This window comes from Rhinoderma darwinii, chromosome 4 (genome assembly GCF_050947455.1).
Source record: "Rhinoderma darwinii isolate aRhiDar2 chromosome 4, aRhiDar2.hap1, whole genome shotgun sequence".
NCBI lineage: Eukaryota > Metazoa > Chordata > Amphibia > Anura > Rhinodermatidae > Rhinoderma > Rhinoderma darwinii.
In genome coordinates, this window is record NC_134690.1 from 387,671,828 (window position 1) to 387,691,226 (window position 19,399).

At 42.2% G+C, this 19,399-nt stretch overlaps 1 protein-coding gene across 1 annotated transcript in view; it reads right to left on the minus strand.

Moving 5' to 3' along the window:
- Positions 1-19,399, minus strand: part of KCNH1 (potassium voltage-gated channel subfamily H member 1) — a 235,158-nt gene that overhangs the window by 60,580 nt on the left and 155,179 nt on the right. Inside the window, exon 11 of the mRNA XM_075863274.1 lies at positions 9,670-9,866. Coding sequence (XP_075719389.1) covers positions 9,670-9,866 — 197 coding nt within the window. The remainder of the gene's footprint in view (positions 1-9,669; positions 9,867-19,399) is intronic.

A 19,399-nucleotide genomic window follows, 5' to 3' on the forward strand; every position in this document is an offset into this window, starting at 1 on the left:
CATACAACCTCCTGGACACAAGTCTACCAGGCCAATGGATGCTTCGGGGCAGATTGAGGGTTGGTATTTGTGGGGGGCATTTCTATTTTCTATGTGGCCCGCTTTCTGCGCGGTGCTCTATTTCTAGTAAGCAGGTTGTAACGTTATGTGCTGCAGGGTATATAGCGAGCATAGTCCTCTGCTTTTTATGGCTTATTTTAATAGAGATGCCTAAGGAAGCAATTGAGACTGGAAATAAATATCCTTTTATTGTCAATATAACTTATACATCACAGCTGACTGAGCACTGCTACATGGGTATGAGCACCAGACGAAATTCATGTTCACGCTTTCTTTGTTCCCTTGTCTGTAAAGGTCAGAATTCTTTTAGCCATAGCATGAAAATCAATCAGAGGGTTTTTCTTGGTCAATAAGTGCTGACACTTCTCAACTACACCTCCCACATATTAGTGGAGTCATCGTGACGGAGTTATTGCAAATACAGCCGTAATTCTGCTGGATCACGTTATCTAAAGTCCTCAATGAAGGTCATTTATTATGGGCCCCGGATATGCAGATCTATTATACAGATGTAACATGTGACGTCATGTAGTGTCAAACTCAACGCAAGGTAAAAAGACTCCTGCAAGATATTTAGTGTGAAGGTAAGTCCGGGTTTCGCACACGGGTCCGAAATATGTAACTATAAGGATTCTGCCGGACTTTTGGGGTCCGTGATTATTTTGAGGCCTGGGGGTGCAGCTTTTGCATATTATTGTGATTGTTCCCAGGAAATTATTTTAATTTGCTCATAATAATATCTGACCTTCCCTATAGACATTTATTAGTTTGGTTTTCCAATTAGTCCATTACAATATTTGGCTGTCTGTGATTTTTGACTAAGTTGTCCAGAAAAGCAAAGAGGGAGGTTGGCGATCCCGAATATGTTTATTATACACTGAGTAAATTTGCCCCAACAGGTATTTTTCCCTTTACGTGACATCTGATGCGCGTATGGAGTGACCTGTTGTGTCTGAAGGTCATACGTCATCGTGTCGCAAGTAAGTAATCAACGTAATAGAATACAGACATGAGTAATCCGGCCGTCACTCAGGCAATGTCGCTCTTCTCAGAGACCTCACTTCCAAATGCTTTCAGCTAATGGTTTTGTCTGACAGTTATGGGCATTTCATTAAAATAAAAAATGAAAATGAAGGTAACATGCAGCTCACGGTTTTTATTTACACATGCTTATTGTATTATTTTCTATGTTCTGTTTGCGAAAGACGTGCGGATCAAAATTTGTCAGGGGCCTTTACATTTTTATTTACTCAAACATTAATCTAATCTGGATATCTTATTCTTAGATATATCAAAGAGTTTATCTATGTAAATAAATAAAAAACACAATGTTAATTATTTTTTAAAGGAGCACTGGGAAAAACTGATCAACTGTTATGCCTAGTGCAGGGCCTGAGGGGGCGGAGCATGACACAGGTACTCGGTTTGGTGCGCTTTAACCCCTTACCCCCGCAGTCAGATTTTTATTTTTATATTTTCCTCCCCACCTTCCATAAGCTATAACTTTTTCATTTTTTCTTCGATATAATCCTATGAGGGCTTGATTTTTGCGGGACGAGTTGTAGTTTTTTGTAGCGCCATTTATTGTACCATTTAATGTACTAGGAAAAGGGAAAGAAATATTTGTGGGGTAGAAAATGAAAAAAACTGATTCCTCCATTGTTTTTGCGCTTGATTTTTACGGAATTCACCGTGCAGTTAAAACAACATGTTAACTTTATTCTGCGGGTCAATACGATTATGGCGAGACCAAATATTTATATATTTTTTCGATATTTTACTAGTTTTACAAGTAAAAAAACTGTGAAAAATAAAATTAACTTTGTGTCGCCAAATTCTGAGAGATTTTTACTTTTTTTTTTATTAGTCTCCCAAGGGGACTTCAACCAGCGATCGTTGGATCGCTTGCACTATATACTGCAATACTAATGTATTGCAGTATATCGTTTTTCTGACAATTTTCTATTAGGCCCTGCAGGAGGCAGCGCTTAATAGGAGCACAAAGATGGCAGACCTGTGGGCCTTCATCAGGCCCCCAGGCTGCCATAGCAACCATCGCCACCCAGCGATTGCATTGCAGGGGGAGCGATGAGCTGCTAGAGTGGGTCGCCTCCCTCTGTCTAACGGTTTAAATGCTGCGGTCGCTATTGACCATGGCATTTAATGAGTTAAAAAAGCGGGATCGCGCTCCTGTGCGATCCCGCTTGTTACTGTGAAGTGTCGGCTGTGACATATAGCCGACATCCGCATTGTATGGAGCGGGTTCAACCCGTGAGCCCGCTCCATACTTCCCTTACCCGGCTATATCGTATGGATACGTGAAATGTCGGAAAGGGGTTAAATCCCTGTGTCATGCCCCGCCCTCTCAGGCCCTGCACTAGGCATAACATAGTGTATCAGTTTGGTCTGGAATGTCCCTTTAATGTATTACTCCGATAATATTTACTAGCTTAGAAATGTATTCGCATCATTAGATCATTGATGTTTGACTTTATACACTCAAAAATACCTCCATCTAAGAATCTTCTATAATACTGGTACACAGCCGTTCATAAATCCCCCCATAATGTACAGAAATACTAATCTAAAACGGCATAGGCTTGGAGGAAAAGTATCAACTGGATTGGGAATATTATATAATTATGGTTATTATCATCATTAATCATGACAATAAGGATGAACTGTGATTGGCCGGGTCAGTTTTATGTAAGACGTCTGCCATCCTGCTTGGTCCTGAGACTGTATCCTTGAACTTGATGATTCTCGAGAGTCTATCGGAGTACAATCCATAATGGAGTATTATTGAGTTGACCTAAGCAGAGGCCTTCTAAGGTTTACCGTGACCACTGGTGATTGGGGTGAAGCGGGTACTGTTATTTGTTACCAGTTCTCGTGATCTAGAGATCAGGCATGTCTTCTAATTACATCGCTAGTTTCTATTGATTTTTTTTCTTGCAGATAACAATTCTGTTTCCGAAAAATACAGTAAAAGAAAAGAAAAGAAATAATATAAAACGTCATCCCAGAAGGCCGGGCTGCAGGGGGAACAGAGGGACGTGTCACTATGACAACGCCCACGGGTAAGATTTGGCTTTTTTATTTTAAACAAAATACGTGTTTTTTTTCTGATTTACGTTTTTTGCAACAGAATCGCCGCAAAAATCACAACACCAGCTTTATGTTGCGAGTTTTACATCTCCATTGAATTCAATGGGGATAACCAGCAACAAAACTGCAACGATTCCGCAGCATAAATTGACATGCTACAGATTTGAAAAAAACGCACCGCAGGTCAATTTATGAATATTTTCTCAGTGGAGTTTTTCCGCAGCGCGTGGATGAGATTTATATTTACTGCTACTATAATATGCTGCGTATTTTACGCAATTAAATCTGTTGCGGAAAGTCCTCAGCTAATTCGCCTAGTGTGAACATACCCTTAAGGAGAACATGGTCAGATGAAGCCAACAGAAAAAACACACGAGTAACAATGGAGCAAGCAAGAGACCTATAATCTGCCAATAACTCGGAGGGAGAAGGAAGTTTGAAAAGAATGCCATCAAGTATAATGTAGGTGTAGAAGATGATTTCACTGGAGTTAAAGGGGTTGTTCATGATTAAAAAAACATGGCTGCTTACGTCCAAAAACAGCGACACACCTGTCTGCAGGTTGAGTGTGGTACTGCAGCTCGTCCTTATTCACTCCAATGGAGCTAAGCTGCAATACCACATACAGCCTGTGGACAGGTGTGGCGCTGGTTTCGGAAGAAAGCGGCCAAGTTGCTCTGATTCTAGAAAACCCCTTTCAGTAAATTTATAACATGAGGACAGGTGGAGTAGGGGAGAGCGAAAGAGGTAATGGAAGAAAGTGCTGGAAGTGCAAGAAATGTCCTTGATGGTAAGCAAAGCCAACACAAATGTTTTTGTACATCCACATCTCAAATAGAAATTTTTCAACACATTTAAAGGGAGTCTGTCCCCAGAAATGTGCCTATTATAGCAGCAGCACAGTAATATAGTGTAGCCTCACCTGAATCTAAAGCTGTTTTCATTTTTCAGCTGAGTGGCCCCGTTGCAGCGATAATCACTTTATTCCTTATATGCAAATGAGCTTTTTGGAGCAACAAGGGCGTCACCGATGCTCCAAACTGCTTTACCTTCTCTCCCCAGTCCATCCCTCCCTCACTTCTTTGATTGACAGGGCCAGGCAGTGTAGAAGCCGTGATCATGCCTGGCCCCGTATTCTACTGAGCGTGCCCATGCCTCTGCTTCCGAATCAGCGCGTGCGCAGTACATCACTGAAGTTTCACCGTTCTAATCGACTGTACTGCGCATGTGCCGATTACGTCACAATGTCCGGGTCAATCAATGAAAAGAGGGAGGGATGGACTGGGGACAGAAGGTAAAGCAGTTTGGAGAATCGGTGACGCCCTCGGGGCTCCAAAAAGCTCATTTGCATATAAAGAATAAAGTGATTATCGCTGCAACGGTGCGACTCGGCTGAAAAATTAAAAAATGCGTTATATTCAAGTGAGGCTACACTATATTACTGTGCTGCTGCTATGACAGGCAAATTTCTGGGGACAGACTCCCTTTAATACCCAAAATCTGATGACTTGTGTCAATGGAGAGTGACTATGCATGCACGGCCTGCTCACCACCTGCATCCGAGACTAAACAGCCCATTCTTAGGACCGCCGGCAGTCCCTGTGGCCTCCACTTATAACATAAGACAGTTTTGTGGCAAAACCCCATTAAATATAAAGTTTGCAGAATATTTTCCCCATAATTGATCTTTTTTTTTTAAATCTGTAAATTTTGAGTTGAGGTCTTCTTTTCTTCTAGCCAGGTTATCTACAAGGTAGACCTACCATAGAGGCAGCCCATTGGGGCTTCTAAGGGGCCCTTGGAGAAAAAGGGCGCAGCCAAGGTTAGTATTGGGGGGTACGTACCTGTGAAGGACTTTCCTATTCATAGGCATTGGATTGATAGAAAACAGGAAAAGCGGAATAGGTGAAGGGTTGGGGGAGAGCAAAACATATACAGATATAGGAGTGAGGGACCTATCAGTGCATAGGTAAGTACAACTTGCCATTCAGGAGTTTAGGTAAGATGGGAAATTGTATTGTGCTCTTACACGAGAGTCTTCTGCATGAGATGAAACTGAATGAGTAATGTGGTTCTGTAATGATGATGTACGGATTGTGCGCTGCATATAGTCTGCCATGAACAATCCAGATTGTGTGTCGTAATGTCATAAAACCTGGGTATACGGCAGGACGGGCATAAATAATGCATTTTATTTCAATATGTCTGACATCTGCAGCCTGACAGAAAGAAAATCTTTCTCTGGTGATTTAACACGTAGCTGGCTTACTTGCCGCGGCTCGGAGCAGACATATATTCACTGGGCACCACTCTCTCTATAGAGACGTCCAGCTCTATTCAGTTGCCCTGAGGGCGAGATGTATAATTAGACGACACAAAGCTCCTGGAATACTGAGTTGCCAGTTACATAGGGCTCTCGAAAGTTATGACTTCTCCTGATATTTTAATGTTCTTTTTAGGAAAAACATCTATATTGCAAGTGAAGATTTTCATTTGGAGCCAATAAATATTGTAGGATATAGGGAATAGTATATTAGGTAATTATCGTATGATCAGTACCTGAATATACAAGCATATTAAGGAAGCGCGATCCGTTCCCCCTGTGGTTCTGCTGAAACATACTTAGATCACTATAGAACCCTAGTAGAACCGCAGGTGATCCAGTTATGACGCCTTAAGGCTGGGTTCCCACGGGACGGATATGCTGCGTAAAAACCACACAGCGTATCCAACCTGGAACCCACGGTACATTCTATCAGAAAACCGCACCACATTATGGTGCGTTTTTTTCGGACGGAGTTTCCACTGTCGAAAACCGCTGTAAAAATCGCTCATACTTACGTAGGTCGATGTTATGGCGAAGCGTCCCTCCATCCTGGTCCGGCCTCCCTGGATGACGCTGCAGCCCATGTGACCGCTGCAGCCTGTGATTGGCTGCAGCGGTCACATGGCATGCAACGTCATCCCATGAGGCCGGGCTGCAGGAAGGAGGAGGGCGTACTGGGTATGATTCTTTTTTATTTTCCGTAGTTGCGATTTTTGCGGGATAATCGATGCAAATACACCGCAAAAGTCGCAACACTGAGCTTTCTGTTGCGGGTTTTGCATCCCCATTGAATTCAATGGGGAAATCCTGCAGAGGAAAATCAACAAAAATGCAGCATAAACTGACTTTCCGCACAGAATTCCATATCGGAAAGTCCGCAGCGTTAACGCTACGTGGGAACCCAGCCTAAGGTTGTATGCACATTAGCTTTTTTCCTGCTTCTTTCCGCATTGGCGATTCCGGCTACAAATCTGCACCGCAATTTGGTGTGGTCTATCGGAGGGAATTCTCTGTGGGTTCTAGGTCGGATACGCTGTGTATTTTTACATAGCATATCCGACCTGTGTGAACATACCCTTAAAAGGGTGTATAGGTTGCAGTGGCACATGGGCCCTGGTGCCTAAGGGGGCTGAATTGCACCTCTGTCCCATAAAAGGACACCAGCAAGGTCACTGACATGTGTAGCGTCCATGGCCGCGGGCCGTCGGGTTTACTCACCTCCCGACGCCCGCAGCCATGGATCAGTGAGCGCTGGCTAGCATCTCCTTCCTAGGAGACACCGCTAACTTCCGCTCCGGTCCGCTGTGTCCCTTAGGGTGCGCATGCTCGTGTCCGCTCTTAAAGGGAACAATCATCATCATCAACTACACTTGATTTCCTGGACTATAAGAAGGGCCCTGCCCTTCTGATCCTTGCCTGAGCATTGTTAGTGTATCCCAAGTCTGTCTTGCAAATGGTCCCTTAGTGATTTCCCGTTCCAGTTGTTACCCGTGCCCTGTTACCTGTTCCTGTATCCCATGCTGTGTTTTTGTTCCTGTGCCTACTAGTGTTGGAGTCGTGTCTGCTGCACCTGCTGTCGTTTGCCACGTCCTGTGTCATCTGCCACGTCCAGTGCCATCTTCCTCGTCCAGTGTGATCTGACACGTCTGGCGCAATGTTCTGCACCTGCTGTCATCTGCCACGTCTGGCGTAACCTGCTGCACCCACCGCCATCTGTGCCAAAGCCTCGGCCACTGTCTGGACTATTCAGGTACCCTTGTGCGGGACTTTGTATTGCTCGGGTGCTCTGTGGTTTGGCCAGCTGCCTCCCCGCTACAGCGGTATAGCCTAGTGGGTCACCATACCCACGGACCGTGACGATATGTCACAGTTGTGGGCTCCCTAACAGATTTTGTGTTTTGGCCCTGCAACTTCAAGTTACCTGCTCTGTATAAGACATATCAGAAGAGTGCTGGACACCTCCTGTAGACAGTTATTTGGGGACCATCTTCCAGAGACACTGTAGAAATGTCTCTGTTCACATCTTACCATATATAGAACTGTGCAAAAGTTTTAGGCAGATGTGGAAAAATATAGTATTAATAGCTTTTTTTTTTTACCAATTAACAAAACACAAAGTGAATGAACAGAAGAAAAATCTAAATCAAATCAATATTTGGTGACACCACCATTTGCCTTCAAAACAGCATCAATCGTTCTAGGTAAAGGGTGGTCACACCAAATATTGGATTGATGTAGAATTCTCTTCTGTTCATTCACTTCACAACTGCTTAAAACTTTTGCCCAGTACGGTGTATGTATATATATATATATATATATATATATATATATATATATATATATATATATATACTGTATATATTATTTTACTTATCATTGTAGTTTCGTGTTTTTTTTTTGCTGATTTCTTTCTTTTCTTTGAAAGAAAGACAGAATGTAAGGCAGGATCTATCACATTTCGTTAGCACCGAATCTACAGTCTCCTGATAGTTTCCGTAATAATTTTATGATGAAAATGTCAGTAATAACAGAAACCCTCTGACCCGCCCTGGATTGACAGGCAACTATAAAATTTGAACTCAGTGCCACCTGTGACCATTTTTTCCCATCGTCCCATGCACATTGCAAAACTCGGATCCAGTATTAAGGGCATAAATCAAAAAGAGGTCTCTGAGTCATTCCCTAACCCCAAGCAGAAGCTCAGAATTGCTCTCTTGACATCTTATTAGTGACAGAAATGACATTTTTTTTTCTCTTTACTGTCTAAAAATAACATAGAAGAAAAATATCACCTTTAAAGCAATGTACGAAAGGTTTTGTTTCCGACAATTCCCATATAAACCAATAGGTCATTAAAATGGTAAAAAAGAAACAGTTGCTTAGGATTTTTTCTCCTTTGTAAACATCTGATATAGTAACAATCACATAACAGCCCAAATATAAAAGTAAAAAAAAGACAAGAACATATAAAAATTAAAAAAACATTTCATCTGAAATAATAAAGAATAATCAGCTTTAAATACATTATAATATATTAAATTTTTCTTTTACAGGTACACAAATGCACTTTATACATGAATACTGCCATACAGAGCCAAATAATATGTCCACACAATGCTGACACAATACAGCCATTCAGTACCCAAATAGTACTGCCACACTAAGCAAAAATAATACCTCCATATAGCGAATAACTAAACCACGAAAACTTCCATACAGTACATAAATATACCAAATAAAAATACCACATCGTGACCACATAACACTGCCATATTTTTCCAGTCCTCAGGTTCCCCCTTGGAAATTGGGGTTGTGGGCAATTGCCTCGTTTGCCACCTCCTAAAACCGGCCCTGGGGCTGTGTGAAGTAACACAGGGTCCTCATTTTTACAATCACTGTCATGCTAACAAACAATTGAAAAAGAAATTGCCATACTACTGTCAGGGATCATTACCATGTATATTGTTTGCAAAAATATTATCCTTACATATATATATATATATATATATATATTTATCAGTATATTTCACAAAGAAATTGAATCCATGGAACAATGGAGGCTGTATGAGGAACACGCCTATGGAGACACCGCCCCTGGAATGCAAGAGGAGTGTGCAGATGGACTTACAGCTGAATAGAGCCAATGGGGCTTAAGCACGTCCCACATCTCTAGGGAGGAAACTTTTGTGTTTCTTTGTTCAATAAAGCTTAGTCTTTACTTCCTGCTTCACTGAGGGAGAATGTGTACCAACTTGTCTTCTGGTATATTTCTTCCACGCATGCCCTCAGTTTCCAATTTACAGAGGTGGCTATTCGGTGTGGAATAACAGGGAGAAGGAAGTTTACCCTGACACTACCAACTGGGCTTTCTTGTCCTTGGGTGGAGGCTGGGGTGACATGAAATAGCACTAATAAAGGGCCCTATTTTGTTTTTTGTTATTGGGCCCCCTTTGATCTATGAATGCCATTTCCCTCTTCAGACAAGTTTTGTTAAATTCCATTCATCAATATCTCGATGGGTAAGTAGGCGCTGTTTCTTAAGGAAAAAAAGTAGCAGACCCATAGTCCATTAACCACAAAATAAGCCAATAATCCATTAGTACAGTAATATAATGTATTATCTCTGTGATAAGTTATAGAAATCCACAGAGAACATAATTTAGAGTTGCACTCACCCTTTTACGCAAGTTATAAGTCAGAATAAGGTTTCGGGAAAAGGAGTGTGAAAAGGCCGTGTAGAATTCCAGGACTTTCTGTAAGGCATCTCTCTTAATAACGTGAAGATCACAGTACGTCAGAGCTCTAACATTGGCACAAGATGGAGCCAGGGTCGTCTCTTTCCAGAATATGTCTCCAAACACATCACCTTTACCTGCAAAGACAACAGAAATGTTCTTCAAATACCAGTCATCAAACTGTCAATATATACTGATGGAAGCCATGATGTGAGCTGAATCAATAGAACAATGGACATCACTAATATATGAGGCCTAGTCTGAACCACAAAACAATGGCCATCAGCTCCCTTCCCCACCATACAGTCTCGTGGACCGTAGGCTTGCAGCTGACGAGGTACCGGGAACTTGAGGCAGGTCAGCGCAATGCAATGACTGCCTGTGCCGACCCGTGGACAGCTGTTGCACCAATTCTGCAACTGTACTAATCACACGCAGGGCGCATGCCACATATTCACCACTTACACATTGGACACATAACATACATTTACCACTTACACATAGAACACATAACATACATGCACCACTTACACATTGGACACATAACATACATGCACCACTTACACATGGGACACATAACATACATGCACCACTTACACATGGGACATATAACATACATGCACCACTTACACATGGGACACATAACATGCATGCACCACTTACACATGGAACACATAACATACATGCACCACTTACACATGGGACACATAACATACATGCACCACTTACACATGGGACACATAACATACATGCACCACTTACACATGGGACATATAACATACATGCACCACTTACACATGGGACACATAACATACATTTACCACTTACACATGGGACACATAACATACATGCACCACTTACACATGGGACACATAACATACATGCACCACTTACACATGGGACACATAACATACATGCACCACTTACACATGGGACACATAACATACATAAACCACTTACACATGGGACACATAACATGCATGCACCACTTACACATGGGACACATAACATGCATGCACCACTTCAATCACATTTACCAGGTCTCTGTTTTCCAATTGCTATTCCCCGGTAGAATCCCTAAAGGTTGCAACAAACACCCGCCCTCGAGTCCAAAAAAACCCAGCCCATTTTGTGATTAAGCCACGCCACTCTGGACATTGCAGCTTTCTGAAAAATCCTGTCAAGACTCTGGTCCCGTGCCCACTTAGCTTTTGCTCACTAGTCTTAGGTTATGTTCACACAGAGTTTTTTGCAGGCAGAAAAGATCTGCCTGCACGCCGTTTGCCGCATTTTTCGAGGCGTTTTTCACTCGTGCCCATTGAGCGCCACGGGCAAAAACGCAGCGAAATACGCTTTCTCTGCCTCACATTGATGTCAATGGGAAGTCTGAGACGTAAACGCCCGAAGATAGGGCATGTCGCTTCTTTTTCCCGTGAGACGGTTTTTCCGCTCGCGGGAAAAAACGCCTCCGCCTCCCATTGAAATCAATGGGAGGCATTTTCGGACGTTTTTTGGCACATTTTTCAACAAGGTTTCCGCGTCAAAAAACTCTGTGTGAACTGAGCCTTACTATGGCAGAGAGGGCCCCCCACCCCGTGTGGCCACTGTGCAGCTGCACAGGCGGTATGTCCGCCCCTCATGCAGAGAGAGAAAGAGAGAGAGAGAGAAGTTAGAGAAGGAGGAGATGACGAGACTGCAGGGGCTGAGTGACTGACCCTGCAGTATGCAAAAACAGGTAAGAGAGGAGGGGGTTGTAGCTACAGAAGCGTGCCTGGATGAAGGGGAGAGCGGTCCACTGCACATACCGGCCAGATGGCCAGTCCTGGCTCCAGGTGTGTGTGAGATATTTGGAAAATTTGATTGTTAGCCCCATCGGGGACATGAACAAGAAATAAATAAGTACACCGCAAACTGCTTTGTGATAAGGTTTTTGAACTGTACCAGTCGGAGGATGCATTAAAGGCGCGGAGTATCCCACTGGGAACACTTAAGTCAGTCATTAATGTTGAGGGATTGTCACGGTCATAAACTATTGCATCGATATGTATAGATCGCTGCTATCGATGGGTTGGGATTGGATCACACAATAGTCAAAGTCATCTGTCTGCTGCATCACTTGCAATAAATGTACAATTCTAACACAAATTAATATTTCTTTGCCATGGAAACAATTTAGCTCCCACTTAGTGGCGGTTTGACAACATTTCAGACATCATCACGTCCTTTTTCAAGATACATCAATTATCGTCTACTATACACTCGCTGAAATAAACGCTTTATAAATATTTGTCTAAGCATCTGACGTTATTTGCTTACTACAAAGCGACTGTGTAATGAATCTTATTTACTGTATAATCACAAATAACATCCCAATCAGCATTAACACTCGTACGGACCACGGCTGGCTTTACAGGAGAGCTGTATACGGTTAAGACGAGCAGCTGCAAATGACAGAATTGTATCATGTCCGCAACGATCAAGAAGCACCTTTCACCAGCTGGATAATTTGTCTTACATGTCAGGGATGATGACAGCCCAGTTGTTCTATGTACATATTCTTGGATCCATGGTTACTTATCTGTTGCACAAGTAAATAAAATAAATGATCTATGTAGGTGTAATGACAGGGTAAGGAAACAGGCAAGTTAGCCCTAATCTACCCGCCACTCAGTCCCTGCCTACTTGCAACGACCCGCCCTAGGCGACGGGGTACAACTGGGCGACAGTCCCTACGCTCAATAAGTGCACGACAGACAAACAGACAAGGGTACACAGAAGCAAGGGAAAAGGGGCAGTTGCCCACGGCAACACCGTGAGCAACAAGAGTGGTGAACGAGCCGAGTCAAACCAGGAGTGTATGAGGTACCAAACGCAGAGCAGGAGAGTAGTGAACAAGTCGAGTCAAACCAGGAGTGTACGAGGTACCAAACGCAGAGCAAAAGAGTAGTCAGTAAGCCAGGGTCAGTATGGAGCAGGGTCAAAGGTTCAAGAAGCTGCAGCAGGGCCAGGAAACCAAACGAGAAGAATCACAAGCAAGGAGGAACAGGAAAGGCAGGTATAAATAGACAGAGGGCGGGAGCTAGATCCGTCTGGCCAGGCTGTGATAGGCTCTCCCACTCCTAAGCCTGCCATCCTGAGTGGTGGAAGATGGAGTCAGTCTCACAGACATAGAAGCAGGTGCAGACTGATTACCTATGGGCGTAGATACAGAAGCTGTGCCTGGCAGATCCTTAACAGTAGGTGTATACTCTGTGGTAAGCGCAACGAAAAGCTTCAAATTTAAAGTCTGTGTTGATTCATTTCTTAATATATCTTTATAGAAGTTAGAGCTCCGTTTTTCTGATACGGAGCTCCAAATCCACTGCAAAGACATAGATTTTAAATATAACATTCTGGTTTGCATGCAGCCACCACTAGAGGGAGCTTATGAGCTTACTGCATACTGTTTATACATTGAACTCAATAATAACACTGTATGCAGTAAGCTCCCCCTAGTGGTGACTGCATGCAAACCAGAATGTTACGTTTTAAATCTATGTCTTTGCAGTGGATTTGGAGCTATGTATTAGAAAAAAATTAACTGTTGTATATTAGGAAGTTAAGAAGCATAGAATTGTGAACCTACGTAGGTATAAAAAATTTTTTTTCTTACAATGGTGGATATTCTGTACATCTATGATAATTATTTTTTACAACACTTAAAAGAGAGCTATTAAAAGCATAATATAAAAGACCCTTCACTGCACTTAGCACCTCTATTCCTGTATCCCCATGACAACAATTCCTGTCCTGTTTTCTTGCAGTTCATTGTTTTTGTAGGGACATGGATCCCCATTTATTAACAATGGCATATTTTGCGCCAATAAAATAAGAGTGTAGTTGGCGAGAATTAATAAATAAAGCGCATACCCCTTAATAAATATGATGCATTTGGATTTGCCTGACTGTTTGACTTATTACGCCTGCTATACATTTGCGTCACAAATTTATGCATTTTTTTTAAACTTTGCCGTAGGTAAATTAGACTAGAGTACATTTACAGCTTTACCATGCCCCTTTTTCTCGCTTGTTTTCTTTTTTAGGTGAGAAGACAAATGTTGCAAATTTTTGAACAAATTTGACACAACTTTCTAACCGGAGCAATTTCCACCAAAATAAGGCGTAAACTGATATGCCATAGAATTAACTCACCAGTTCATGTTCACATCCTAACTGACTTGGAAAACATGGATGGACAAAATGTTTCCATGATGAAGCTGAACCAGAGCACATGGCAAGAAGTTTTGTCATGGGCATACATAAGAACATCTGCAGGCATCTAGTCTATAGTACTGATATCTCAACACAGGAATAGACACACAAAAAAAGTTTTTCAGATCCTGAAAGAGAAGTTTTACTTTTAGACATTTTCTAACATGTCAATAAGACATGAAGATATCCATGGTGGTCCAGGCTGCAGAATCCTCCCCTCTCTTTCTCATGGTGGTAGTGCCGACTCACTAGGCGATAAGTGCGCGTCGTTGGGGTCACTGGCAAAACATTATTTATTCGTGTTGGCATCCTTTCTGAATGTTATGCATCTCTAAGGGTACGGTCCGACATAGTGGCGTCCACATGTGGCCGAAACCCCACTCGCTAGTGATGGCCAATAAACACATGATTTTTCCAGGTATTACCGGCAAAATCATGCGTCCATTGGCAACCACAAGTGAGCAGGATTTTGGCCGCGTGCTGGGCTGGTGTCCACACCCTAATTGCTCCAGTTCAGCAATGGTTAAACCCCTATCACCCAGCTTTCCCAGGCTACTTAATGCACCTTCACACTTTGCGGAATCTGGCTTTTTTGTTCCTTGTATTGTGCATTGGAGTAATGCTGTGTTGGATTTCCCGATATTGACCCGCCTGTTTCCTGACTATGTTTATTGCCTGCCACCTACCGTGACCTTGTTCCAGCCTAACTGTGGTGACTGTACTCCGCCTGCCCATATCTTTGCCTGCCTACCCACGATTATCGTCTTATGCCAAGTTGCCACGAATCAGAATCTCATCTCTGTACAAGTCAGTCATTGCTAACACAGACTACTATTGGGGTAGCGACCTGGGATTCTCAGTAGTGGAGTATAGATTGATGTATAGGGGTTAAAGGGAGAAACTTTAACGCCGCTCCATGGATTAGCCCCAAGCCAAATATGTTGGCGACACAGTGGGTTCACATCGGCCTTGTTTGGCTCTGCGACAGAATGGACATATGCGCTGTTTTGAGCACTGTGTCCGTTTGTCACAATTATCTGATCTCTAAATGTGTTGATGGGTTTTTCTATTGAAATTAACGGGACCATGTCAATTTTACCTTATGGAATACCACCAATTACTTCTCTGGACATGTCATAAAGTATCGTGAACCTTCATTTTAAAAGTTGTTCTTCCCTAGAATAGTGGCCACTGAGAGGACCACAGAATATATTATAAAAGAGAACTGTTTACATGAACCAGTCCTTAAAGGGGATGTTTCATCAAGGCCCTTTTTTCCAATTTTGCCGACCTGGACTTCCGCTGATTGCAGTAGGCCCCGCTACAGTTGTGGCCGGCAATACATTTAACCAAATGGCATATCATGTAATAGGTGGCCAGGATGAGTCTGCCGGGTCGATCGTTGCTTTTTATTAGTGGTTCTGCGCTCTGGGTAATACAAGTCTCAAGTGGAGAACCTCCCTCTAAGCCATTCATATGCTCTAAAAAGGCATATTTGATACGTGGTTATATAATATATTAAAACTCTAGAGCTCCTTTAATGTGCAGTAATGAGGCTTTTATATATTATTTCTGGAAGTTCTCCTTTAAGCCCCAAACACACATAGAATAATTCGGCCAACACATCCAATCTGAGCAGTAACCTTGATGAGTATGGTGATAAAACAATCACAAAAATGTAATCCCAATTTGGTGCATTGGTTGAAAAAGTTATTAGACACAACAAAAACAATGGTGGATGGAGGCTGTATGTGATAAATGTGCTAAGAGGAGGACATAACTAGATGCTACCAGGTCCCAGAGCGTGCACATATGGATCCACTCCATACAATCTGCTGGATACTTGTTTCTTTGTTTGGCTCTATGAAACGGATGATTGTCCATGAGGCGGCCAACAAATGGCCCGTGCCCAGTAATTACATTCTCCTGCCAGCTACACATTACAACTTATGTATTAAAAAAACATGGAGTTATCTTACACAGAAAGCAATGAGCAGCACAACTGCAAGTCTTTCAAGACGAACATAAAACGGAGCTATCAACATGGAAGGCCACACTTATCACAGCTTGAGTTACATCCAACGTGATAATTACCATTAAGTTCCTCCATATATGAGGCCATCTTCACGTGGCGCAATATACCCCCAGTGGTTACATCTAAGATTGGATTGCTGTCCCCCCCGCATATTTATTCATTCTAGTCAGACGCGATTTGGAAGCAGTGCCCCGCCGGACGGGCTTCATTATCTCTGATAACATAGGTTTACATTACCGATTGGCTTACATTCTGGGTGAGAAGACGTATTGTCTACTAAGTTCTCTGTCTACATGTAGGAGAACACTCCATGGATGAGATGTCTATCATGTCCTCTCTTACATCTACATCGCTGCCCACCTGTGCAAGCCCAACAATGGGTTCAGAGAGGCAGAATTGGGATGGGCTAAATCGTGTCCCAATTGCCACCTTTAGGAACCCCTTTAATAAACACGTATTACGTAAATAGGGCTGGATCAAAGTCTGTGGAGACCCATCCTAATTTTGGAGGAAAGGGAAGAGTGACGAGCTCAGAAAAAGAAACAAACTACAGATAAATGAGGGAAATTATACATCTGTAATATAGCAAATCATTACAAATAGTCGCACAACAACCACAAAAATGTTTTAGATCAAGACAAAGTGTCCAAATATTGCCATCATACAATGCACAAAAATAATACCTACACAACTCCCAGATAATAAATAATAATGCCATGCAGTGCCCTTGAATCATCAGGGGCTGGGTGGTGGATACCCCTAGTTGCCCCTCTTGCCGATCTGCACTTGAGTGGCAACTAGTTTATTGCATAAGGGGTGCGGGCACCCCTATTCATAGGATAATTAGGGCTCATTATTTTATCCTCTATCGGTCTGACCACTAAAGTGGAAGGAATGCTGATAGTTTGTGGATAAAATTACAGAATTTCAACTTAAAAACATCATAATCCCACAGGTTTGACATATCTGGACACAACAAGCAGGAATTCCAGATTTGGGGGGCTGGATAATCAGAATTTCACTGCAGCTCTCAACAAACTCAGCAAAACTGTTCTATAAAACTAGATTTTTGGGTTTTTTAGACTGTCTCATTTTGTACATCTCATATATCATATAGTTATATATTACCATAAAATCATTGGGTTGTAAAGGGAATTAAACATCAAAAACAGATTTATTATTCTATAAACACCAAATACATAATATATTTATATATTTCTCAATGTATTGATTGTAATATGAGACAGAATAGGATCAATGGAAAGGAGATTAAAGCGTAAATAAAATATTCTATGCTAAGATGTAACGTTGTAATATATCTTGTTAAAGAAAAATTAGCAGCCTCTTTCCCCCGTCAAAACGACGGGACCCTTGCACAGCGGTGACAAACAGAAACCAAATCAATGGTGATGCAAATGGAAACCTATGGTTTCCGTTTGTTTCAGTTTGGATTCCGTTCATGGGTTCCCCTAATGGAAAGGTCCGACGGAGCCCCGATGCAGATGTGAACGAAGCCTAAACTGGCTATTGCACTGTATATATGAACTGTATAGAATATCTGGACTTTAAAGTCTTTAAAGTGTAGCTAAACGTTCGACAAACTTCGTAGTGACATGTCAGAAGTTTGTATTGGTGGGGGTCCGAGCACTGAGACCCCCACCAGTCGCTAGAACGAAGCAGCCGAAGTGCTCATGTGAGCGCTCAGCCGCTTCATTTCTGTTCGGCTTTTTCTGGAAATAAATGTATCGCTGTACGGACTCAATAGAAAGCCTATGAGCCCGTACTCCGATACATCGGCTTTCCGGAAAAAGCCAAACAGAAACTAAGCAGCTGAGCGCTCACACGAACACTTCAGCTGGTTTCGTTCTAGCGATTGGTGAGGTCTCAGTGCTCGGACCCCCACCAATCCAAACTTCTGACATGTCACTATGAAGTTTGTCGAACGTTTAGCTACACTTTAAAGCTTTCTACCGTGTTGCCAAACGGTTTATCTTCTAGTATTAGAATAACCAGTGCTTGATATACAGCGGCACGGCTCATACTTTTCTGCATATAATCTTTATAATGAAAAAGTTTAATAATAATAAAAGTTATAATGTTGTAAACATTTTACTGCGGTGTCTGTGTTTGTCGGGGGGTCTGCAGACAGGCTGCCAGTTCTCATGTCTCATGAAGCAGAGACTATAGAAATGTAGCATGCAGAGGAGGAAAACTGATGAACAATTCATCATACAGGTGACATTGTGGTCAGAAGGGGTTACGAACACACACGGCGTGAACAGATTCATTGCGGAAAATCTGCCACCTATTACAGTAGCAGCCGAAAAAAGCGCACATAAATTGACCTGCGGTGCGGTTTCTTCAACCGCAGCATGTCAATTAATGCTGCAGATTTACAGCTCTTCTGTTGCATGTTTTACCATTGAATTCAATGAGGTGCTTAAACCCGCAACAAAGTAGTGTGTGTTGTGACATTTGGGGCAGAATCACAGCGATTCCGCAGCAAAAATCACAAGTAACAAAAAAAAAAGTTATACTTACCCAGAGTTCCCTCCTTCTTCTCCAGTCCGGCCTCCTGGGATGATGTTTCATCCCATGTGACCGCTGCAGCCAATTACAATGCACTGGAGGGACCTAAATACTGGAAACCCCCCAAAAGTGACCCCATTTCGTAAACTATACCCCTCAAGGAATTTTTCTAGTGCTATATTTAGCATTTTGACCCCACAGGTTTTTTGCTGAATTTATTGGAATTAGTCTGTGAAGATGAAAATCAACTTTTTTTTCTGAAAAAACATAGAATTTTCTAATTTTTATAAGAAATAAAGGAGAAAAAGCACCCCAACATTTATAAAGCAATTTTTCCTGATTACGGCAATACCCCATATGTGGTAATAAACTTCTGTTTGGGCACACGGCCGGGCTCAGAAGTGACGGAGCGCCATTTGGATTTTGCAACTCAGATTTTGCTGAATTGGTTTCCGGGGGCCATGTCGCATTTGCAGAGCCCCTGAAGTGCCAGTACAGTAGAAATTTCCCAGGTGTGATCCCATTTTGGAGACTCTACCCCTCAAAGAATTAAATTAGAGGTGTAGTGAGCATTTTGATCCCTCAGGTGTTTTATAGATTTTATTAGAATTGGGCCGTGAAAATAAAAAAATGTTTTTTCCAATAACCTGTAGATTTAGCTCATAATTTTTCATTTCCACAAGGAATACAGGAGAAAAGACACCCCAAAATGTGTTACACAATTTCTCCTGTGTAGGGAAATACCCCATATGTGGTTGTAAACTGCTATTTGGAGACACGTCCAGGTTCTAAAGGGAAAAAGCGCAATTTCGTTTTTGGATTTGAGATTTTCCAAAATAGATTTTTTGCGCCATG